Raw genomic sequence first — 25,558 nt, 5'->3', positions numbered from 1 at the left:
AGGTGTTCTTTGTTTGCATGTTTGATTTTCTGCAAGCTTTAGTCTTGTCAACCACAATCGGAGCTCTCTTTGCAAGTTTGTAACGCTTTGATTGTAAAAAGGAAACTAAGGCTGACTTTCACAGTTTCAATTGCACTATAAAGCCAGATGTGTTAAACAGCTGCCTCACACATCAGTGTGGTCTGTTGAAGATACACAGTTACTTTTTATACAAAATGTGTGGAAATATTTCTGTGCCCACTTACAGATTGTGTTACTTTTAATGCAAAATGTATTAAATTATGAAACAAAATGACACAAAAAGAATTAAAACGGGTGGCATAATTACAACCCCAATTCCAATGAAGTTGGGACAATGTGTAAAACATAAATAAAAACAGAATATGATTTGCTAATCCTTTTCAACCTATATTCAGTTGAATACGCTACAAAGACAAGATATTTAAAGTTCAAACGGATTAACTTTATTGTTTTTTACAAATATTCACTCATTTTGAAGGGGGGGGGGGGGGGGGGGGGGTTTATCATTATCTCATTTTTCCTTATCCCTGTCTTCCTGTCCTGTCTCCGCCCCCTTGTCATATCATATGTGCTCGGACGGGTTGATGGCTAATTTCGCTGGTTACTTTGGTGACTATGTGACAAAGGCTTTCATTCATTCATTCATTCATTCATTAGAGCTGGTTTCTCTCACTCTGGCTAGTGATGACAGGTTCTGCTGAGTGTTCTGATGTGTAAGTCATGTTGCTGTTTTAACCCTTTGTTGAAATATGAAGGCCAAAACCAGAGCAATAATATCAGGATTTTGGATGATTTTCTCATAATTACTCCCTAATGCTGACAGCACACTAGTTATTTAGGGCCTGGGCTGCTGAATGGTCTGCTATGTGGCTCATGTCTGTTGCTTAAACCATTATGAAATTAAGAAGGCTAGACGTGACTTAACCTTTCGGGTCCAAGGGTTAACACATCATTTTTAAAGTGTAGCTGCTTAAAGCGTGCATGAAACTAAATTGCACTTGAGCTGTATAACGTAGAGCTTCCTGCAACTCACTTTTCTTCAGTTTTGTCCGTTAAGTTTATCTGAGTCATGACAGCTAACAAGAGTTTCTGGAAGCTAATGTATATTGAACTAGCTCCAAAAATAACAATGAAACCTGAAAGAAATATACAAAGAAGACAAAAATGCTTCAAATATGTAAATTACAGCTCACAGATGACTTTATAGCAACATTAATATGGTGTTTCAAAATATGAGCTGCTAATTGAACTATCTACATGAGTGTGTTGAAATTTTGTTTTGGAATTGTTTTGTGTAACTGTTGAGTTGCATGGAAATTATGTTGCAAGCAACTCACAACATTTATATGCAACTAGGTGCATGTGAGTTTCATAGTGTACAGCCAGATAAGACTCACTGAGTGGAGTAATTGTTTGGGGTTTATTCTCGCTGTTTGCTTCCATACTGTCAGTTTCTCTGGAGCTCACTGGAGAAGACTGGGACACATTAGGAGGAGCAGGGGAAGATCTCTGATCTGTAAAACAAATAAACAGATAATCAAAAACTTTTGTTAAAAAATGTTATGAAATAAGCTGAAGTCATCTACACTAATAAAAAGAAGGGCGCCAAAAGCTGCTTTCCTAATGGGTGATGTGACGCGAGTGTGAAGATCTATGTTACAGTTAAAAAACCTCCATATAATGTAACGATTTTATGATAAATAAAGTTTTTCCAAAGAACCACACAAATAAACCAAGAACCATTGAATAACCCTCAACTGTTAAGAGTGTAATGAACGTCGCATTTTCACAGTTTAAATATCAGAATGTCTGTGACAGTATGTTGTCTGTCTTTATTCAACTCGATGATGAGAAACATGTTGATGTCTGAAAGCAGCAGCAGGACGCTTCAGTTGTGGTTATTTGGTGGGCTAAACTGCTCTGTGTTTGTTTTTCCAGTCAGTGTTCCGATAACTACTGCTGTACGTGAGGTACTTCAGCAAAACCACCAGCTTTTATATATGCTGCAGCTACTGGGGCAGTCGTGGGCTTGAAGTTAGGGAGCTGGCCCTGTGACTGAAAGGTCACAGGTTCGATCCCCAGCACTGATAGTCCATGACTGAGGTGTCTTTGAGCAAGACACCTAACCCCTAACTGCCCAGGGCTCTGCGGATAGGGCTGCTCACCGCTGCAGGCAAGTGTGCTCATTGCCCCCTAATGTGTTTGCATTCACTATGTGGTGATTAACTGCACGGTTGTGTTAAATGTGGAGGTGAAACTTCCCCTTTGTGGGACTAATAATGATCACTTAATCTTACTGTCTTCACATCAGAGGTCATTTAAAGAACAATCACATATCATAAAGACACATTCATATCGGCTTTAATACACTATATGGGATTTCCAGTAAATCAAAAGTTTACATGCACCAAGCTGAGTGTCTCTTTAGACTGTCTGAAATTCCAGAAATTGATCATATTTTTAGATGCTCCTAATTGGTCTGTTGTTACAAATAAAGTACATTGAGATTGGCCCTGTAACTATATTTTAAGAGCCCACCAGTAGAGCTAGTGTCTTTTTGCCCTTGATACCATGGAAAAATTCAAGCTGGTCAGCAAAGACATCAAAAACTCCAGCTCCCTAAGGACAATTTCCAAACAACTGAAGGTCCCACAACTATCTGTACAACAATTGTATGGAAAAATAACAATCTTGGAATTCTACTGTTTGCATACTATGGAATTAGACCTCTGCATTTAATGCAGTGAAACACCCACATGCACACTAGTGAACACACACACTAGGGGGCAGTGAGCACACTTGTCCAGAATGGTGCGCAGCCCTATCCACGGCGCCCATGGAGCAACTGGGGGTTTGGTGTCTTGCTCAAGGGAACTTCAGTTATTAGTGATTTGCTGGAAAAGGCACTGGAGCAATTGAGGAAATAGATGCCATCGTGAGGAAGAAGGAATATCTAGAACTTCTGAAACATCTCAAAACATCAAAAAGAAAGTCAAAACTTGATTAAAACTGGGTCTTCTAGCAGGACAAAGATCCTAAGCATTCATCCAAAGCACCGAGAACGTGGCTTAAAGACAACAAAGCAAAAGAATTGGAGAGGTCATAATAAGGTCCTGACCCGAATCCCACTGAAAATTTGTTGAGTAAACTGAAAAAGCAGGTTTGAATCCCACAAAACTGACTGAATTACAGCATTTGTGTCAGAAAAGTACCAGAAAATCTTGTAGAATGATACACCAAGAATTTCATTCAAGTTAAGCAATTAAAAGGAAATGTCAGCAAATACTGTCTAAGTGTATGGAAACTACTGACCCACTGAACACCTGAAAAGAAATGAAGAAAAATCTGAATTAACCTTGTCTCTTAGATATCATTTTGAAATGATAATGTTTGGCTTAATTGATGCCAAAATTTGGTCTCTTTAATGGGGAAACTGTAACTACAAGCCTAACGTTGCTAACAAACATTAGAAGTCAATAGTCTCAAACTCTTTGTGTAAACACCGGCACCATACTTCTCTCAACCTACTCAACCACATCCAGGTCTTAATTCAGGTCAGGCATACAAGGCGATGTGGCTTAGAACACAGAATGACTCACTATGAACTTTGAGGACCACAAAATGAGTCTCAACTGTATGTATATAAAGCTGTATGTCAGTTGGATGCTGGAGCCACCAGTGACATTTTCATTAGTTTCTTATTATTTGATATGCAACTTCTAACTTTCTTACAACAAGCGTAAATATGAGGAAGGCTTTCAGTCCAAAAGCACCATCCCAGCTGCGAAGCATGGTGGAGGCAGCTTCATGTTGTAGGGATGATTTGCTGGAAACGGTACTGGAAAAACTGAGAAAAACTTGGTCACTGTCTATATCTGAGTTGTAGTCATGGCGACGCCTGCTTCCTATCACCACCACTCTAAAGACACCTAACACCCCAAACCTCTCTGACCCGTCTCTCAGTGTATCACTCTGAATGGCTGCATCTCAACCATTAAATAATGAAGAAAGTTTGAAACAACAGTGCAGTTCCCCTTGAACTAAAGCCAAGCTGACTTGACGCTGAACGTTCTGCCAGTGTAATGTGTATGAAGCCGCGGTCACTCTCAGCTGTTGCTTTGCTCTTTTCTTCATGGGGGTGGAGCAAGAGTCAGGTGAGTACAGGTGGTACTGATACAGGTGGTTCTGGAGGGGATGCATAGTTCAGGAAATGGTCAGTAAAGTTAGAAGGTTAACAGTTTAAACTGTTAAAAACAGTTAAAAGTTTATATTAATTAATTTATATACATTCCCTCGTGTACTGTTTTTCAGAAAGAAGATGCCACAGTTCAGCTCCTTGTTCTCTATTGGCTGAAGCTTGTAAGGTTGGCAAATTCATGGGGTGAAAGGTCACCTAGATGACCTTGGCACAAAATGAAATTTCACACAACCAGAAGTCAAAAACTTTTTTCGTGTTCTTGTGTATTTTTTCCATTTAATTAGCTATTTTTCCAGGTTGAATTCATTCCTGTTCAATGTGCCTGCAGCTCAACACAGTTATAAATGTGACTCACCTGCTGGTGGAGCAGGATTCACAGTCAGATTCACTACAGGAGCAGCGTTACAGTAATAAATCCCAGAGTCAGAGAGAGAAACGCTCCTTATCACCAGTGATAAATCAGTTAATACACTGTATCTGTTTTCTGGATCAGGCCTGAGTCTCTGGGTGATTTCTCCATTTTCAGCTCTGAGGATGGTAGATCTTCTTTCATCAGTGCCTTTTTCCCAGGTCACGTTACCCTCATTTCCACAGGCCAGGATGACGTCTCTCCCCTCTGTTCCACTCTGACTGAATATTCCTGTCAAAACAAACATGAGCAGAATTAAAATATGATCATCACACAGCATCATTATATATTATCAATATATATTATTAGAACTATATATTATCTATAGAAATATGTAAATATAGATAACATATAGTTATTTATATATAATCATCTGCATGTTCTACACTTGAAAGCAGGAATTTGGGAATATTATACATCATTACTGATATTCCAATGAAGAATTAGTCTCTGTTGTATTCATGAAATAATTAACGGTATTTCCTACATGTAGATTGTACTTTGATGGCACATGCAGTCATATGAGAAAGTCTGTGGCCCTGGTCAGATAATATGTTTGTGTTTATTTTCTGAGTGTAATAAGTTCACATATAAGACAAAAATGCTTCAAATATGTAAATTACAGCTCACAGATGACTTTATAGCAACATTAATATGGTGTTTCAAAACATGAGCTGCTAATTGATCTACATGAGTAATTGAATGTGTTGAAATTTTGTTTTGGAATTGTTTTGTGTAACTGTTGAGTTACATGGAAATTATGTTGCAAGCAACTCACAATATTTATATACAACTAGTTGCATGTTAGTTTCATAGTGTACAGCCAGATAAGACTCACTGAGTGGAGTCATTGTTTGGGGTTTATTCTCGCTGTTTGCTTCTATACTGTCAGTTTCTCTGGAGCTCACTGGAGAAGACTGGGACACATTAGGAGGAGCAGGGGAAGATCTCCGATCTGTAAAACAAATACAGAGAACACATTTCTGCACGTTTTAATGAGAAATGAGAGAGTGAACAGAGTAAAATTAGCTTCACACTACACTTTCAAAACTCTGCTGGATAGAATTTACTTTGTGGTAGTTTGAAGGAATGCCGAGTTACAGTGACAGTAATAATTCATCTAATATTCACTTAACAGACGAGCAGCGAGACACGTATTTTAAGAAGAAGCCGTGCGGTGGGGATGGGGAGGAGAGACTCGTAGCTCAGGTACAAGATGTGCTTTGGGGTCACTAAGCTGGTTTAAACCTCACTGAAGTACAGACAGAAGGAATGGCTGTATCTGAGAGAAGTGGACTTGTGGTCGATATTCGAGTAAAAGATCATTTGAGTTCAGCTCAAAGCAAAAAAACCTTCTGATAGTTTGGATTCCAACCTTCTGAAGCCAAAACGTGAACATTGATCCAAACCTTCATCCTTTACAGCGCTAACAAAGATATAGGAGGTTTTTCTCATATAAATACAGTGAAAAGGTCTCTTATTTTGAAAGAAGTATCTGAGATCTTGTGAGCCAGTGTGAAGGGTAAAGTTTAGTTCCACCTCCAGCCATCACACAGATTCATCAGCAGCTCCTGAATTAACATAATGAAGTACTGATTACATAAACCAGGTACTGAATGACAACTACAGTGAACCCTTATGTGGTGTTCAGGTCTGTGGGACCCACTTTCAATGTTCACCAAAGAAAAAAGTATTTGATTTATTTTTATTTCAACCTCAGATTCTTGGTCTTTGCTCATTTTCTGTGAAGAACATTTTCGTTTTCAGGGTCTTCACGTTTTCCACCCCCCACACATTTATACTACACATGTGGTGTTGGGCTGAACCCATGGGGAGTAAAAGTGTGGAGGTGCTGTGTCCTTCACTCTGTTCTCCTCCTACATGGCCTGCTGGTTTTGTATGTGTGTGTGTGTGTGTGTGTGTGTGTGTGCGTGGACAACAAGGGACAGGCTGCTGACTGGCTACAGCTGCTAAAGGAGAACCCTACGCTGGACCCTTGTGATATTTTAAACATCTGGTATTTTTTACATAAATTGCTATTGATTTAAAAAACAATAATGTGTTGGATCCACGAGACCACTGAGTAACACACACAACACCACACAAGGGTTAAAGCCGGTCTTCCTCAAGAAGAGGGCAGAATAGCCAATTAAACACATTCACATACTTAAAATCAGGACTTACTGCGTTAATGCGGTTTGTATTTACTCTAATATTAGTGTGATTCTGAGCAGATAAGCTCTCCGCTGGCTGTGTGTGTGTGTGTGTGTGTGTGTGTGTCTCATTAGCCCAGTGCAGTTTAACAGGAGGGAACAACAAAGCACTCAGACAGAGAACAGCACAGCAAGGCCACTCTGACGACGTGAATATGATCTGTAATTAAAAAGTGTTATAAAGTGTTATAAAGTGTTAGTGTTGATGTTTGTATGTAAATCCTGCACAGCCTCGTGAATGAAAAGCGGTGCGTTTGAGAAAAATCACTGTAAAACGCTTATTTATATAAATCGAGTTCTAAAATTCTGTATTTATTCTTTATATTCTTTTTATGTCGGACCCCTCCGACCCCTCGGACCCCGACTCAACACCAAAGTTTATTTCAAATCTGTTTCTTTGGTTTCCAATGTGATGTACATTGTAAATATGTTGTGCTACTCAGCTGTTCTTGTTCTTTTTCTAACTACAGGGAAGTGATTCATAGTGACTGTTTGTGGCAACAGATGGAAGCAGATGCAGCCAGTAGAGATTATTATTCCTACCTTTAATATATTTCTGAGGTCTTTAATTATGTAGGAATATATTCCGTTTTGCTCATATTTGTTCAAAGCATCAAGTATATGTATTACTGGTCCAAAGAAAGTGAAAGTAAGCGTAGAGGCCCACCGAATACGAGTAAAACTAAAAAAGGACAATGAAGTGTCCACAGCGTGAGGTGGTCTACTCACCGGTCTGAGATGTTTGTATGGAGCTGTAGATCAGGAGGCTCATTAAAAGGAGAAGCTTCATGTTCAGCAGTGAGAGCTCTGTCTGGCTTTGGTTTAGATGTGCTAATGGGGCCACCTCTGCTCACTGTCACGACTCCACAGGAGAATAAATGCCCTGTTCTTTCCGCCGCGAACAGTTTCCTCTTTTCACAGTTCACACGCACGTCACCACAGAAGTGTGATGTTTCAAATCAGCTGAAGGTCCACGAACGACGTTTTCACTGATTTAATATACCAAAACATCAGTCATGGAGGTTTAACAGCCTCTCTTTATTCCTTAGGAGTAAACAAACTGCTTTTAAGACTGATATATGTAAATGAGCTCTGTTCTGATTGGCTGTGCCTCATTCTTAAAGCACTCTGGATTGTAACACCCTTCAAAACAGACTGTTTGCCTGTCTATCACAAGACATGCAAACAGGAAAGCAACATTGAGCTCTTTCTGTTTAAAAATACTAATGTTGGGGTAATTCTCACCTACCTACACAGTATTGTAGTGTCCCACTACTGGACTGCATTGCTGTGGGTGCGTGGGCGTGCACAATGGCCGTGCAAGGGGCTCTTATGAGGAGCCGTGTTTGCAGTAGGAGAGATTTAAATTTATTCATGTGTACAAGTGTTGCATGTGCTATTCGATGTAGGGCTGTGGGGTTGGTTTTGTGGGTTTGCTGCCTACCTCAAAGTGGAGTAGAATGGCAGTACTTTGACCTGTATTTGAATGAGAACAGCACAAAGAAAAAAAATAATATTTTTTTATCTTTTCAACCGTAATCTGTCTTAAAATTACACTCACTTGGAAACTGTTTGGGTATAAAAGCAGCATCCAGTAAAGACCAAGTGCATAATCCAACTGTTAATAATGTTTCTCAATGAGTGTTTGAAAGAGTTGAGGTATTTCACCCTCTACAGTGCACAATATCATCCAAAGATTCAGAGAATATGGAGAAATCTCTGTACATCAAAAGCAAGACCAAGAACCACAACTGAATGACTGTGACCTTTGACTCCTCAAGCAGCACTGCATTAAAAACGGGCGTGTTTCTTTGATGAATATAGTACTTTGACAAACCGTTGTCATAAGCACTGTTCAATGCTGCATTCAAAAATGCAGGACTGTACTGTTCACAGCGGGTGCCATTTAAAAACACTGCCGACTTCTCTGGGCTCGAGCACATCTGAAAAGGACTGGTGCGCAGTACAAGCATGTTCTGTGGTCTGAGGAGTCAGAAATTGTTTATGGAAATAATGAACGTTGTGTTCTCTGTGCTAAAGAAGTGAAGGAACATCCAGATTGTTACCAGCATAAAGTTCAAAAGCCAGTATCTGTCACATTTTGGGGCGGAGGAGGTGTAAGTGAGTCCATCCATCCATCCATCCATCCATTATCTTCCGCTTGTCCGGGGTTCGGGTCGCGGGGGCAGCATCCTAAGCAATGAAGCCCAGACCTCCCTTTCCCCAGCCACTTCCACCAGCTCTCCAAGGGGGATTCCGAGGCGCTCCCAGGCCAGCTGGGCGATATAGTCGCGCCAGCGTGTCCTGGGTCTTCCCCGGGGTCTCCTCCCAGGTGGACTCGCCTGTGACACCTCCCGAGGGAGGCGTCCAGGAGGCATCCTAACCAGATGCCCGAACCACCTCAGCTGGCTCCTCTCGACGTGAAGAAGCAGCGGCTCTACTCCGAGTCCTTCCCGGATGACTGAACTTCTCACCCTATCTCTAAGGGAGAGTCCAGCCACCCTGCGGAGGAAACTCATTTCGGCTGCTTGTATTCGCGATCTTATTCTTTCGGTCATTACCCAAAGCTCATGACCATAGGTGAGGGTGGGAACGTAGATCGACCGGTAAATCGAGAGCCTTGCCTTATGGCTCAGCTCTTTCTTTACCACAACAGACCGGTAAAGAGCCCGCATCACTGCTGACCCAGCACCAATCCGCCTGTCAATCTCCCGCTCCCTTGTACCATCACTCGTGAACAAGACCCCGAGATACTTGAACTCCTCCACTTGAGGCAAGAGCCTATCCCCGACCCAGAGAGGGCTCTCCACCCTTTTCCGCCTGAGAACCATGGTCTCGGATTTAGAGGTACTGATTCTCATCCCAGCCGCTTCACACTCGGCTGCAAACCGATCCAGCGAAAGCTGAAGTTCGCGGCCTGATGTCCCCAATAGGACCACATCATCTGCAAACAGCAGTGATGTGACCCTGAGGTCACCAAACCGGACACCCTCCATCCCTTGACTGCGCCTAGAAATTCTATCCATAAAAATTATGAATAGAATCGGTGACAAAGGGCAGCCCTGACGGAGTCCAACTCTCACTGGGAACGAGTCTGACTTACTGCCGGCTATGCGAACCAAACTCCAGCTTTGTTTGTACAGGGCCTGAATGGCTCGTAGCAAAGAGCCATGTACCCCATACTCCCGAAGCACCTCCCACAGAATACCCCGGGGAACACAGTCGAATGCCTTCTCCAGATCCACAAAGCACATGTGGACTGGTTGGGCAAACTCCCATGAACCCTCCAGAATCCTGGAGAGGGTGAAGAGTTGGTCCAGTGTTCCACGACCAGGGCGGAACCCGCACTGTTCCTCCTGGATCCGAGGTTCGACTATAAGCCGGACTCTCTTCTCCAGTACCCCTGCATAGACCTTGCCAGGGAGGCTGAGGAGTGTGATTCCCCTGTAGTTGGAACACACCCTCCGGTCCCCTTTTTTAAAAAGAGGCACCACCACCCCAGTCTGCCAAGCCAGTGGCACCGTCCCCGATGTCCACGCAATGTTGAAAAGACGTGTCAGCCAAGACAGCCCCACAACATCCAGAGCCTTGAGGAACTCAGGGCGGATCTCATCCACCCCTGGAGCCTTGCCACCAAGGAGCTTCTTAACTACCTTAGCGACTTCGGCCTCAGTAATGGACAAGCCTATTCCCATGTCCCCAGACTCTGCCTCCTCACTGGAGAACGTGTCGGTGGGATTGAGAAGGTCCTCAAAATATTCCTTCCACCGCCCAATGACGTCTTCAGTCGAAGTCAGCAGCACACCATCTCCACTATATACAGTGCTAGTGGCACACTGCTTTCCCCTTCTGAGTCGCCTGACGGTTTGCCAGAATCTTTTCGGAGCCGACTTAAAGTCACTTTCCAAGGCCTCACCAAACTCCTCCCATACACGGGTTTTTGCCTTGGCAACAACTGAAGCCGCAGATCGCTTGGCCTGTCGATACCTGCCAGCTGCCTCTGGTGTCCCACAGGCCAACCATGCCCGGTAGGACTCCTTCTTCAGCTTGACGGCATCTCTCACCTGGGGTGTCCACCACCGGGTTCGAGGATTACCGCCCCGACAGGCACCAACTACCTTACGGCCACAGCTACAGTCAGCCGCTTCAGCAATGGAGGAACGGAACATGGCCCATTCTGAGTCAATGTCCCCCACCTCCCCCGATATCTGGTCAAAGTTCTGACGGAGGTGTGAGTTGAAGATCAATCTGACAGGTTCTTCTGCTAGACGTTCCCAGCAAACCCTCACTATGTGTTTGGGCTTGCCTGGTCTGACCGGCATCTTCCCCCACCACCTGATCCAACTCACCACCAGGTGGTGATCAGTTGACAGCTCAGCTCCTCTCTTTACCCGAGTGTCCAAAACACATGGCCGCAAGTCCGATGACACGACTACAAAGTCAATCATTGAACTGCGGCCTAGGGTGTCCTGGTGCCATGTGCACTTATGGACATCCTTGTGTTCAAACATGGTGTTCGTGATGGACAAACTGTGGTTTGCACAGAAGTCCAAAAACTGAACACCACTCGGGTTCAGATCAGAGAGGCCATTCCTCCCAATCACACCCCTCCAGGTCTCACTGTCATTGCCCACGTGAGCGTTGAAGTCCCCCAGTAGGACAATAGAGTCTCCAGAAGGAGCACTTTCAAGCACCCTTCCCAAGGACTCTAAGAAGGCTGGGTACTCTGAACTGCTGTTCGGTGCATAAGCACAGACAACAGTCAGGACCCGTTCCCCAACCCGAAGGCGTAGGGAAGCTACCCTCTCGTCCACCGGAGAAAACCCCAACATACAGGCACCGAGTCGAGGGGCTATGAGAAAGCCCACACCTGCCCGCCGCCTCTCACCATGGGCAACTCCAGAAAAGAATAAAGTCCAGCCCCTCTCAAGGAGATTGGACCCAGAGCCCAAGCTGTGTGTTGAGGTGAGCCCGACTATATCTAGCCGGTATCTCTCAACCTCGCGGCACCAACTCAGGCTCCTTCCCCGCCACTGAGGTAACGTTCCAAGTTCCAAAAGCCAGTTTCAGCAACCGAGGATCAGAACGCCAAGGCCCACGCCTTCGGACACTGCCCGATCCACAACGCACCGAACCCCTACTACTGCCCCTCCCATTGGTGGTGGGTCGATGGGAGGGGGGACTCATGTAACTCCTTCGGGCTGGGCCCGGCCGGGCACCATGAGTAAATGCCCGGCCACCAGACGCTCGCTGGCGAGCCCCTCCCCCAGGCCTGGCTCCAGGGTGGGGCCCCGGTAACCCTGTTCCGGGCAGGGTACACAAGTCCTGTTTTTCTGTCTTCATAGGGGTTATTATGGATCACACTTTGTCTGACCTGTCACCTAGGACCAGTTTGCCATGGGAGACCCTACCAGGAGCTTTTGCTCCAGACAACATAGCTCCTAAGATCATTCAAGCACGCAAACCCCTCCACCACGATAAGGTGGTGATCCAAGGAGAGGGGTGTAAGTGAGTAACCTGCAGATTTGTGAAAGCACAATTTCTGTGTTCAAGCTACATCTGGAATTAAATGTTACACAACAATGCTTGCTTGGCACTAACAACACTACGAATTCCCATATGAATGCTAAAAGCTGATTACTCAAAGGATTAAGAAACTAAGGATTAAGGATACTTTTAAAAGTAAATATTTCTGCATTATTCTCATTTAGTGACACACAAACTGCAGATCTTCATGATTTTCTGACTGTATTGGGTTCAAAGCATAAATAAAACAGTTCATGAAATGATTAGATGTCATGCCACATTCAAATATTTGCCACTGGAGCTGTACTATGTAAGATCTGGGGACATCTCTGGTGGAAATGTGTAACTGCACTCAATATGGATAAGAACCTTTTGGAGCATGATTTGTGCTTTGACCCCCTTCCCTGAGCAGACGAACCTGATGATTGAAAAAGAATTCAAAGAGAACTCAAAACTCGATGAAGGACGTGTCTTTTGAGGATGTGAGTGAATTGTCTACTACTGTCATCCTCATCAGTATAACACTGATTTTCATTAGAGGCCTAAACATGTCAAGTCAAGTCAAGTCGAAGTTTATTCCTAAAGCGCTTTTTGCAACAGGTGTTGTCACAAAGCAGCTTTACAGAAAATTCTGGGTCCGAGCACCGATGAGCATCGCCAATGGAGACAGTGGCAAGGAAAAACTGCCAAAGAGCAATGGCACCTGATCAAGGCAGAAGAGGCAGCAGCATCATACGCACAGGATGGGCAGCTGGTCAACTCGGCAAAGACAGGAAAACACACACACAGGTAGTTCTGTAATAAGTGACTGATCGCAGATTTCAGGGTTAACAGCAGCAGAGACTCCAGCAGGTCTAGCTAAAGGGAGAAACCAGAAAGGCAACAGAGCCATGAGGCTCCCTGAGATGTCAGAGCCCCTCTGCTCCACCGTCAACAAACCTGAGTGAGTGAGACCAGCGGGATGACAGCACCAACACTCCCAGTTTACCATAATACTATGACCATGAATCCCCAGATCTGCATCTTTTATTTACCAGGGAAAACTAGTGGGTTTTTAGCCTAGACATAAAGACTGAGGCTGTGTCTGAGTCCCGAACACTGAAGATTACTCCAAAGCTGGGGGGCTGTGTATGAGAAGGTCCTGCCCCTGATAAAAATAATTCTTGGTACTAATAGTGAGCAGGGCCTTGTGATCTAAGTAGGCGTGATGGTTCACCATCAAGCTGAACCTTCTTTTTGAGCCTATGGGTGTGACTGTAACATATAAATACATACGCCGTGGTGTGAAAAACTCCTGACTGCCTGCCTATGACCGCTCCCCATATTTTAGCCTGTTTTTAGTCTCCTCACTAAGTAAAGATACTGCTTTCAGTTTACATAGTGCTGCTTTAAGGTGCCACTGGAAGCACAGCAATAGTGCTGTATGGATTTGCTGCTGTCTTTTAGTTTTTACTTTCCTACTGAAGACTTCAAAAAGATTTTTGTGGGATTGCGACGTGAATGGCATGTAAATCAGATAAAAGGGTGGACATGCCTGACATCGTGCAAATGGAAAAATATGTTGGTAATTTACCGATAACCAGATACGTCCCTGCCAGTCTGCTGGTTCTTAATGTTTATAAACTAGTTATAAATCACAACCCAAGGTCACTACAATCAGAATTTTCCAAAGCGGGAAGTAAGTGATAGAGCTAATTAAGTGGTTTAGCTAAGTGCCAGGTTTAATCTTCAACCCTTGTTAAGCTCCTCTCCTGAGTGCTGCTCCAAGGCCCTGGAGGAACGTTGCTTTGTCCAGCTGTGTGCTTGTGCATGGATGTGTTCATTGACTTTAAGAGCCGACTCTGGTGTGTTAGAACTGAGAAAGGACAAATAGGTGCAGATGTGAAAGTGTGAAAGACTGAAAGCAGTAACCACAGGGGTTAATCTCAGGTCACCTCTTTCATTTTAAACTGAAACAGCTCAGATTTGACCCACTTCTGCTCTGTCAGTATCACTACAGCTCCCTGGAGAACAGAAGAAGACAAAAATCAGCATCTGTAATCTTTCAGATGACTGAAAACTCATTCAGGCCCCGTTTCAGTCATTTTTAAACACGGCCTCGCACGCTTTGACTCAACACGCTTTGACTCTGACTTAACACTGCATATCCAATAGAACGGCAGCAGAAATCAGCATCACTGTACTGTAGTGTGACATTACAGAGTGAAGGGTTCTAGCACTTCGACATAGAACCAGTGAAGCCTCACTCTTAACACTGGAGGAGGCATTAGTACAGGACGCTTCACTTTACTTAGAGCATAGAAATACAGCTTATGAGCTCTTATAATTTATTATGAACAGCACTTCTAATGCATTATCTTAACAATTGATGAGGCATAATCTTCTTCTTTCGGCTGCTCCCTTTAGGGGTCGCCACAGCGGATCATCTGCCTCCATCTTGCCCTATCCACTGCCTCCTCTACTTTTCTCTCAGTCCATCAGGCCTCTGACTTCTCCTCTCATCACTTCATCACTGTTTTCTTTCAGTCCATCAGGCCTCTGTCTTCTCCACTCATCCCTTCATCACTGTTTTCTTTCAGTCCATCAGGCCTCTGACTTCTCCTCTCATCACTTCATCACTGTTTTCTTTCAGTCCATCAGGCCTCTGACTTCTCCTCTCATCACTTCATCACTGTTTTCTTTCAGTCCATCAGGCCTCTGACTTCTTCTCTCATCCCTACATCACTGTTTTCTAAAGCATTCGTATCTCCTCCCTGATTCTATTCTACAGTCTTTATAAAGCAGTTTCACCTCCAAAATATTTTCTTTCACGAACATGACAAAAACTAGAAACTTGGAAAAATCACAGTTAAAATGTAACGTTTTCTCCTTATTACCACAAACAGTGGTTGAATAATTGAAGATAAACCTGAATGATTTAATTGATTTTAAAGAGTTTAAGACTTTTTCTAATAAAAAAAAAGAAAACCCCATATATACACATCAGTATTGCGGAGCAGAGACGTTGCAGTAATGAGAAACAGGGTGAATTATATATTTATTAAATATTCACTGAAACACAAAACATTAGTTATTTAATATTTTAGATATTATATTAAAGAATATTAAATCCCAGCCAACAGCAAAAACAACAAACACTTAAACGTGACCGCTAGTTGTGCTGCGTGAAGGATCTGACCGATATGAAAATTTAATGCCCATATCAATCCAGTGGCCGGCGGTCCGTGGAGTTAACGCTGCGCACAGGTGTTCTCTGAAGTTTTGGTCCCGTGCCGCCATCGCCCTCTGCTGGCAGCTGGCGGTGCAGGCTGGACAGCTTGCTGCCACCACCTTCAGCACATTACATGTTCATTAGTACAGATAAATAGACTGTCAGTACAGATCAGTGTAAACGACGGATCTGTGGGGCTGTAATAATGCGTGATCACTGATCTTCAGTCACCATAACAACATTTAAACATCCACTAAAGGGTTTTCTGTTCTTTTCATAACACACTGGGGTTTCAAAAGGTCTGTACTGTATATATGGCTGAAAGGGGACGTCCACCAGTTTATCAGGAGTTCTGCAGAATTAGATATTCAAGTGTTCTGATGCAAAATGCTCCATTTGTGGTGTCTGAGACAGTTTAGCTAAGGTTTAGCTAAGTGCCGGGTTTAATCTTCAACCCTTGTTAAGCTCCTCTCCTGAGTGCTGCTCCAAGGCCCTGGAGGAACGTTGCTTTGTCCAGCTGTGTGCTTGTGCATGGATGTGTTCATTGACTTTAAGAGCCGACTCTGGTGTGTTAGAACTGAGAAAGGACAAATAGGTGCAGATGTGAAAGTGTGAAAGACTGAAAGCAGTAACCACAGGGGTTAATCTCAGGTCACCTCTTTCATTTTAAACTGAAACAGCTTCAAATTTGACCCACTTCTGCTCTGTCAGTATCACTACAGCTCCCTGGAGAACAGAAGAAGACAAAAATCAGCATCTGTAATCTTTCAGATGACTGAAAACTCATTCAGGCCCCGTTTCAGTCATTTTTAAACACGGCCTCGCACGCTTTGACTCAACACGCTTTAGACACTGACTTAACACTGCATATCCAATAGAACGGCAGCAGAAATCAGCATCACTGTACTGTAGTGTGACATTACAGAGTGAAGGGTTCTAGCGCTCGACATAGAACCAGTGAAGCCTCACTCTTAACACTGGAGGAGGCATTAGTACAGTACGCTTCACTTTACTTAGAGCATAGAAATACAGCTTATGAGCTCTTATAGTTTATTATGAACAGCACTTCTAATGCATTATCTTAACAATTGATGAGGCATAATCTTCTTCTTTCGGCTGCTCCCTTTAGGGGTCGCCACAGCGGATCATCTGCCTCCATCTTGCCCTATCCACTGCCTCCTCTACTTTTCTCTCAGTCCATCAGGCCTCTGTCTTCTCCTCTCATCACTCAGTAGTAAAGCATTCGTATCTCCTCCCTGATTCTATTCTACAGTCTTTATAAAGCAGTTTCACCTCCAAAAGATTTTCTTTCACGAACATGACAAAAATTAGAAACTTGGAAAAATCACAGTTAAAATGTAATGTTTTCTCCTTATTACCACAAACAGTGGTTGAATAACTGAAGATAAACCTGAATGATTTAATTGATTTTAAAGAGTTTAAGACTTTTTCTAATTAAAAAAAAAAGAAAACCCCATATATACACATCAGTACTGAGGAGCAGAGACGTTGCAGTAATGAGAAACAGGGTGAATTATATATTTATTAAATATTCACTGAAATACAAAACATTAGTTATTTAATATTTTAGATATTATATTAAAGAATATTAAATCCCAGCCAACAGCAAAAACAACAAACACTTAAACGTGACCACTAGTTGTGCTGCGTGAAGGATCTGACCGATATGAAAATTTAATGCCCATATCAATCCAGTGGCCGGCGGTCCGTGGAGTTAACGCTGCGCACAGGTGCCGACGGGTAAAGCACCTCCTCTGTAAGAACGAAGGGAAGGTCGACTCGGTTTGAGCAGTTTGGTGGATTAAACGCTGCTTATATGTCTCGGAGCCGTTTGTGGCTCAAGACCCTTTTTTTCTTGATTTTTTGGCGTTAAGTGGCTTTGGGACAGTTTCTTCTTTGTAGCCCTCTTTTCTTCTCTCTTTAGTTTTGGGGCAGTTTCTTTCCTCAGCTCTCTTTTCTTTTCATTTCATTTCTTTAACGACACTAAGTACCACACCGGTCACCCCTCTACAAAGGTGTGACAAATGCTACTTAAGTAGAGGAGTCAAATTGGGCTTCTGGGAATTGGAGTTCTCTGAAGTTTTGGCCCCGTGCCACCATCGCCCTCTGCTGGCAGCTGGCGGTGCAGGCTGGACAGCTTGCTGCCACCACCTTCAGCACATTACATGTTCATTAGTACAGATAAATAGACTGTCAGTACAGATCAGTGTAAACGACGGATCTGTGGGGCTGTAATAATGCGTGATCACTGATCTTCAGTCACCATAACAACATTTAAACATCCACTAAAGGGTTTTCTGTTCTTTTCATAACACACTGGGGTTTCAAAAGGTCTGTACTGTATATATGGCTGAAAGGGGACGTCCACCAGTTCATCAGGAGTTCTGCAGAATTAGATATTCAAGTGTTCTGATGCAAAATGCTCCATTTGTGGTGTCTGAGACAGTTTTAGCTTTCGCCGTATTTTGTTGTCAATATATTTTTTTAATCCAGTCATGATTTAGATGTACATGCAGGGAAATTAAAGGCAACTTAGTCCCCAAAGAGACCAGATTTATGGCTATTTCATCACTCTTCTATATGAAACTTGTGTAGGTTCTCTGGTGGTTCTGGATAGTAAATACAATTTCTGTATTTGTGTTGTAGTCATGGCAACGCCTGGTTCCCATCACCACCACTGTAAAGACGTCAGAACCATTTCACTCCAAACCCTCTGAATCACTCTGAAAATGAAAATGTATGAAATGAAAAATTTGCTGTCTTGAAAATAATTTAGTGAAAGAACAAGTGTTCAGTTTCAGTTTGAAGACTATGTAACTCTAACCGCCTCACAGCAGCTGGATTCTGTACTACTGCACAGAATCACTAAACACTGTTGTAGTTTTAATGGAATAATCTTGAACTGTAATGCTGCTCATGTGGACCACTAGGGGGTGAAGTAAGGTCTCTTTTCCGTTCAAGCGGAGGTGCTGGTAGATTTATTTTATTAACTAGAACTGAGCTGTTCAGCTGGATAAACAGACTGAAATCCCTCAAATGTCAAATAGCTCCTCCTTTTTATTGTGCCATTGGCAGAAGAAGCAGATGCAACACCCCAACAGAGCCAAGCTAAGCTTTCTGCAGTGAATGTTGATGTGTAGAAAACGATCAAGAGAAAAATATCAGATTATTTCACACAGTCTACGTGTCTGTGAGACCTTAAGAGGTTATCTGCTCAACCCCGGTCTGACTCAGGAGCAGTAAACTAGTGGACCAGTGAAGTAGTGGATAAGTAAAGTAGCGGACCAGTGAAATAGCAAACCAGTAAACTAGTGGACCAGTGAAGTAGTGGACCAGTGAGATAGTGGACCAGTGAAGTAGTGGACCAGTGAAGTAGTGGACCAGTGAGATAGTGGACCAGTGAAGTAGTGGACCAGTGAAGTAGTGGACCAGTGAAATAGTGGACAAGTGAAGTAGTGGACCAGTGAAATAGTGGACCAGTGAAGTAGTGGACCAGTGAAATAGTGGACCAGTGAAGTAGTGGAGCAGTGAAATAGTGAACCAGTAAATTAGTGGACCAGTGAAGTAGTGGACCAGTGAGATAGTGGACCAGTGAAGTAGTGGACCAGTGAAGTAGTGGACCAGTGAAATAGTGGACAAGTGAAGTAGTGGACCAGTGAAATAGTGGACCAGTGAAGTAGTGGACCAGTGAAATAGTGGACCAGTGAAGTAGTGGAGCAGTGAAATAGTGAACCAGTAAATTAGTGGACCAGTGAAGTAGTGGACCAGTGAGATAGTGGACCAGTGAAGTAGTGGACCAGTGAAGTAGCGGACCAGTGAAATAGTGGACCAGTGAAATAGAGGACCAGTGAAGTAGTGGACCAGTGAAGTAGTGGACCAGTAAACTAGTGGACCAGTGAAGTAGTGGACCAGTGAAATAGTGGACCAGTGAAGTAGCAAAGCATTAAACTAGTGGAACATTGAAGTAGTGGACCAGTGAAGTAGTGGACCAGTGAAATAGTGGACCAGTGAAGTAGCAAAGCATTAAACTAGTGGAACATTGTAGTGGACCAGTGAAGTAGTGGACCAGTGAAATAGTGGACAAGTGAAGTAGTGGACCAGTGAAATAGTGGACCAGTGAAGTAGTGGACCAGTGAAATAGTGGACCAGTGAAGTAGTGGACCAGTGAAATAGTGGACCAGTGAAATAGTGGACCAGTGAAGTAGTGGACCAGTGAAATAGTGGACCAGTGAAGTAGTGGACCAGTGAAGTAGTGGACCAGTGAAGTAGTGGACCAGTGAAATAGTGGACCAGTAAAGTAGTGGACCAGTGAGATAGTGGACCAGTGAAGTAGTGGAGCAGTGAAATAGTGAACCAGTAAACTAGTGGACCGGTGAAGTAGTGGACCAGTGAGATAGTGGACCAGTGAAGTAGTGGACCAGTGAAGTAGTGGAGCAGTGAAATAGTGAACCAGTAAACTAGTGGACCAGTGAAGTAGTGGACCAGTGAGATAGTGGACCAGTGAAGTAGTGGACCAGTGAGATAGTGGACCAGTGAAGTAGTGGACCAGTGAAATAGTGGACCAGTGAAGTAGTGGACCAGTGAAATAGTGGACCAGTGAAGTAGTGGACCAGTGAAATAGTGGACCAGTGAAATAGTGGACCAGTGAAGTAGTGGACCAGTGAAATAGTGGACCAGTGAAGTAGTGGACCAGTGAAGTAGTGGACCAGTGAAATAGTGGACCAGTAAAGTAGTGGACCAGTGAAATAGTGGACCAGTGAAGTAGTGGAGCAGTGAAATAGTGAACCAGTAAACTAGTGGACCGGTGAAATAGTGGACCAGTGAGATAGTGGACCAGTGAAGTAGTGGACCAGTGAAGTAGTGGAGCAGTGAAATAGTGAACCAGTAAACTAGTGGACCAGTGAAGTAGTGGACCAGTGAGATAGTGGACCAGTGAAGTAGTGGACCAGTGAAGTAGTGGACCAGTGAGATAGTGGACCAGTGAAGTAGTGGACCAGTGAAGTAGTGGACCAGTGAGATAGTGGACCAGTGAAGTAGTGGACCAGTGAAGTAGTGGACCAGTGAGATAGTGGACCAGTGAGATAGTGGACCAGTGAAGTAGTGGACCAGTGAAGTAGCGGACCAGTGAAATAGTGGACCAGTGAAATTGAGGACCAGTGAAGTAGTGGACCAGTGAAGTAGTGGACCAGTAAACTAGCGGACCAGTGAAGTTGTGGACCAGTGAGATAGTGGACCAGTGAGATAGTGGACCAGTGAAGTAGTGGACCAGTGAGATAGTGGACCAGTGAAATAGTGAACCAGTAAACTAGTGGACCAGTGAAGTAGTGGACCAGTGAGATAGTGGACCAGTGAAGTAGTGGACCAGTGAAGTAGTGGACCAGTGAGATAGTGGACCAGTGAAGTAGTGGACCAGTGAAGTAGTGGACCAGTGAAGTAGTGGACCAGTGAGATAGTGGACCAGTGAAGTAGTGGACCAGTGAAGTAGTGGACCAGTGAGATAGTGGACCAGTGAAGTAGTGGACCAGTGAAGTAGTGGACCAGTGAGATAGTGGACCAGTGAGATAGTGGACCAGTGAAGTAGTGGACCAGTGAAGTAGCGGACCAGTGAGATAGTGGACCAGTGAAGTAGTGGACCAGTGAAGTAGTGGACCAGTGAGATAGTGGACCAGTGAAGTAGTGGACCAGTGAAGTAGTGGACCAGTGAGATAGTGGACCAGTGAGATAGTGGACCAGTGAAGTAGTGGACCAGTGAAGTAGCGGACCAGTGAAATAGTGGACCAGTGAAATAGAGGACCAGTGAAGCAGTGGACCAGTGAAGTAGTGGACCAGTAAACTAGCGGACCAGTGAAGTAGTGGACCAGTGAGATAGTGGACCAGTGAAGTAGTGGACCAGTGAAGTAGTGGACCAGTGAGATAGTGGACCAGTGAAGTAGTGGACCAGTGAAGTAGTGGACCAGTGAGATAGTGGACCAGTGAGATAGTGGACCAGTGAAGTAGTGGACCAGTGAAGTAGCGGACCAGTGAAATAGTGGACCAGTGAAATTGAGGACCAGTGAAGTAGTGGACCAGTGAAGTAGTGGACCAGTAAACTAGCGGACCAGTGAAGTTGTGGACCAGTGAGATAGTGGACCAGTGAGATAGTGGACCAGTGAGATAGTGGACCAGTGAAATAGTGAACCAGTAAACTAGGGGACCAGTGAAGTAGTGGACCAGTGAGATAGTGGACCAGTGAAGTAGTGGACCAGTGAAGTAGTGGACCAGTGAGATAGTGGACCAGTGAAGTAGTGGACCAGTGAAGTAGTGGACCAGTGAAGTAGTGGACCAGTGAGATAGTGGACCAGTGAAGTAGTGGACCAGTGAGATAGTGGACCAGTGAGATAGTGGACCAGTGAAGTAGTGGACCAGTGAAGTAGCGGACCAGTGAAATAGTGGACCAGTGAAATAGAGGACCAGTGAAGTAGTGGACCAGTGAAGTAGTGGACCAGTAAACTAGCGGACCAGTGAAGTAGTGGACCAGTGAGATAGTGGACCAGTGAAATAGTGGACCAGTGAGATAGTGGACCAGTGAGATAGTGGACCAGTGAAATAGTGGACCAGTGAAGTAGTGGACCAGTGAGATAGTGGACCAGTGAAATAGTGGACCAGTGAAGTAGCAAACCAGTAAACTAGTGGACCAGTGAAGTAGCAAACCAGTAAACTAGTGGAACATTGAAGTAGCAAACCAGTAAACTAGTGGACCAGTGAAATAGTGGACAAGTGAAGTAGTGGACCAGTGAAATAGTGGACCAGTGAAGTAGTGGACCAGTGAAATAGTGGACCAGTGAAGTAGTGGACCAGTGAAATAGTGGACCAGTGAAGTAGTGGAGCAGTGAAATAGGGAACCAGTAAACTAGTGGACCGGTGAAGTAGTGGACCAGTGAGATAGTGGACCAGTGAAGTAGTGGACCAGTGAAGTAGCGGACCAGTGAAATAGTGGACCAGTGAGATAGTGGACCAGTGAAGTAGTGGGCCAGTGAAGTAGTGGACCAGTGAAGTAGTGGACCAGTGAGATAGTGGACCAGTGAAGTAGTGGACCAGTGAGATAGTGGACCAGTGAAATAGTGGACCAGTGAAGTAGTGGACCAGTGAAGTAGTGGACCAGTGAGATAGTGGACCAGTGAAACAGTGGACCAGTGAAGTACCAAACCAGTAAACTAGTGGAACAGTGAAGTAGCAAACCAGTAAACTAGTGGACCAGTGAAGTAGTGGACCAGTGAAGTAGTGGACCAGTGAAGTAGCAAACCAGTAAACTAGTGGACCAGTGAAATAGTGGACCAGTGAGATAGTGGACCAGTGAGATAGTGGACCAGTGAAGTAGTGGACCAGTGAAGTAGTGGACCAGTGAAATAGTGGACCAGTGAAGTAGTGGACCAGTGAAGTAGTGGACCAGTAAACTAGTGGACCAGTGAGATAGTGGACCAGTGAAGTAGTGGACCAGTGAAGTAGCGGACCAGTGAAATAGTGGACCAGTGAAATAGAGGACCAGTGAAGTAGTGGACCAGTGAAGTAGCGGACCAGTGAAATAGTGGACCAGTGAAATAGAGGACCAGTGAAGTAGTGGACCAGTGAAGTAGTGGACCAGTAAACTAGTGGACCAGTGAAGTAGTGGACCAGTGAGATAGTGGACCAGTGAAGTAGTGGACCAGTGAGATAGTGGACCAGTGAAATAGTGGACCAGTGAAGTAGCAAACCAGTAAACTAGTGGACCAGTGAAATAGCGGACCAGTGAAATAGTGGAGCAGTGAGATAGTGGACCAGTGAAGTAGTGGACCAGTGAAGTAGTGGACCAGTGAAATAGTGGACCAGTGAAGTAGTGGACCAGTGAAATAGTGGACCAGTGAAGTAGTGGACCAGTGAGATAGTCGACCAGTGAAATAGTGGACCAGTGAAGTAGCAATCCAGTAAAATAGTGGACCAGTGAGATAGTGGACCAGTGAAGTAGTGGACCAGTGAAGTAGTGGACCAGTGAAGTAGTGGAAGACGTGCACAAAGATGCATTTGAACAACTGTCCACTTCAAACACTTCATGTAAAAGTACAACCAAGACATTTCAGAACTTCAGGAATTTGTGTGTCTCAGGTATGATAGCATAAAGCAAACTATATTGTAAACTCTGTTATAACGCAAGCAAAGATCGCTGGAAAATGATTTTCTTAAAAGGAAGGAATCATAAAAATACACATGATTTCATTATTGTACAGAGTTCTTCTAGAGACGCTCCCTTAGCCTGCTCAGTGTCTTGTGCATGAGGAAAAACACCTGAGACGGAATTCAAAAGCTTCAAATTATATTGAGCAGAGCCTCCATGGCAGCACACAAAGAATCTCAGTTGTACGAGATCACAATTAAAAGATGCCCGTTCTCCATGATGCACAATGTCCCAATTTTGCATTGTGATTTCACGATTTTCAGTACATTTTTACCTCCTCCTTTAAGTTCATCAACAAAATACAGCTACTGGAACTTCACTACTCACCGCTGTTGATCATGTGTAGGTATCCACACAGCAGGAGACAGAGGAACCCAACATGCTCCATCACGCTCGGACAGAGAGTGAACTAGACTGAAATACTTTCACATAAAACGTAAGGCTAAGACAGAAATAGCCCACATTGTGAGAAACAGAACAGTTCCTCTAGTTCTCTCACAGCTATACATAGTTTATGCAGTGTGATGACGTGTCACTCAAGACGTGTGACATTTCAGCCAGAGAAAAACATTAGAACCACCGTCTTAACGCTGTAATTAACACCTTTTATTTATAGCCTGACGTGGGACTCAGTACAAACAGCAACATGCAGTAAAACCTGCATTTAAAAGGAAAGATAGCAAGTTTAGCTGTTGCGTTACAAGCTAATACGATTTTAACGGAGCTGCAGTTTCCAGTTAATCTGAAGATGAAGTTTTAATGAGTTATATCAAATTCCTTTAAAACTTACTAAACGTCAACGTGAACCTCAGAGACTAAGACTGGATTTGGACTTGCTCCCCAGAGGCTTGATCTCAGAGACTTAAGACTCAACTTGCATTGGCAGTCTGGAATAGCTCAGCCTGCTAGAGCTGCTCACCTCAGAGACTCAAGACTCGACTCACATTCAGAGAATCAAGATTTGACTTTTAGATAAATTGAAGCTAGTTAGTCCCACAAACGCGGAAATTCCACCTCTGCATTTAACCCATCCGTGCAGTGAAACACCACATACATACTAGTGAGCACACACACACTAGGGGCTAGTGAGCACAGTTGCCCGGAGCGGTGGGCAGCTCTATCCACATCGCTCGGGGAGCAGTTGGGTTTGGGTGTCTTGCTCAAGGACACGTCAGTCAGACTGTCGGCTCAGGGGATCGAACCGGTGACCTTCCGGTCACAATGCTGGTTCCGTAACTTCCAGCCTGACTCACAGTCACACCTCAGAGATTCAACCCAGACGTACACCTAAAATATTCGACTCAGACTCGCACTTCAGAGATGGTTTTGCAACAAGATATATCACCCATGCAGGTAAAATATTTGAAGATAATGGTTGTGATTGTCTGAAGTCCCAGATGATCAAGCCTCTAGATAAGTTCATTCCAGTTATCAACTACATTTGGGGAACTGTTTGTTTGATTAACTTACAGGGAAAATGCAGGGCCAACTGGTCGCCAAATTGCCTCTCTTTTTTCCTTCAGTAAATCATTGCTTAAAAGTTGTACTTGACATGCATGTCATGAAAATCTCTGTCTGTTTTGAGAATGAACAAAATTAGCCTTGTCAATCACCTTCACTGTCCCTCTGATCTGCTCATTTCTAATCTTGTCCATCCTTGTCACTCCCAACGAAAATCTCAGCATCTTCATCTCCGCCACCTCCAGCTCAGCCTCCTGTCTTTTACACAGAGCCACAGTCTCCAAACCAAACATCATAGCAGGACGCACTA

At 44.0% G+C, this 25,558-nt stretch overlaps 1 protein-coding gene across 6 annotated transcripts in view; it reads right to left on the bottom strand.

The window, feature by feature from the left end:
• The window catches only part of LOC108413613 (putative protein TPRXL), a 103,086-nt gene that overhangs the window by 11,179 nt on the left and 66,349 nt on the right, over nt 1-25,558 (bottom strand). For 2 of the 6 annotated variants that reach the window (XM_037543049.1, XM_037543051.1), the window contains exons 1-4: nt 7,571-7,698; nt 5,467-5,583; nt 4,575-4,859; nt 1,419-1,535 (exon numbers count right to left, since the gene is read on the bottom strand). The exons of 1 other annotated variant lie outside the window; for it this stretch is intronic. In XM_037543049.1, coding sequence (XP_037398946.1) covers nt 1,419-1,535; nt 4,575-4,859; nt 5,467-5,583; nt 7,571-7,631 — 580 coding nt within the window. In that variant the 5' untranslated portion in view covers nt 7,632-7,698. Of the gene's footprint in view, nt 1-1,418; nt 1,536-4,574; nt 4,860-5,466; nt 5,584-7,570; nt 7,699-24,114; nt 24,177-25,558 lie in introns of those variants that run through there. 3 more of the 6 variants (XM_037543050.1, XM_037543054.1, XM_037543053.1) reach the window with 3 other exon arrangements.

Source organism: Pygocentrus nattereri, chromosome 11, assembly GCF_015220715.1.
Source record: "Pygocentrus nattereri isolate fPygNat1 chromosome 11, fPygNat1.pri, whole genome shotgun sequence".
NCBI lineage: Eukaryota > Metazoa > Chordata > Actinopteri > Characiformes > Serrasalmidae > Pygocentrus > Pygocentrus nattereri.
This window is presented reverse-complemented; position numbering and strand designations above follow the sequence as displayed.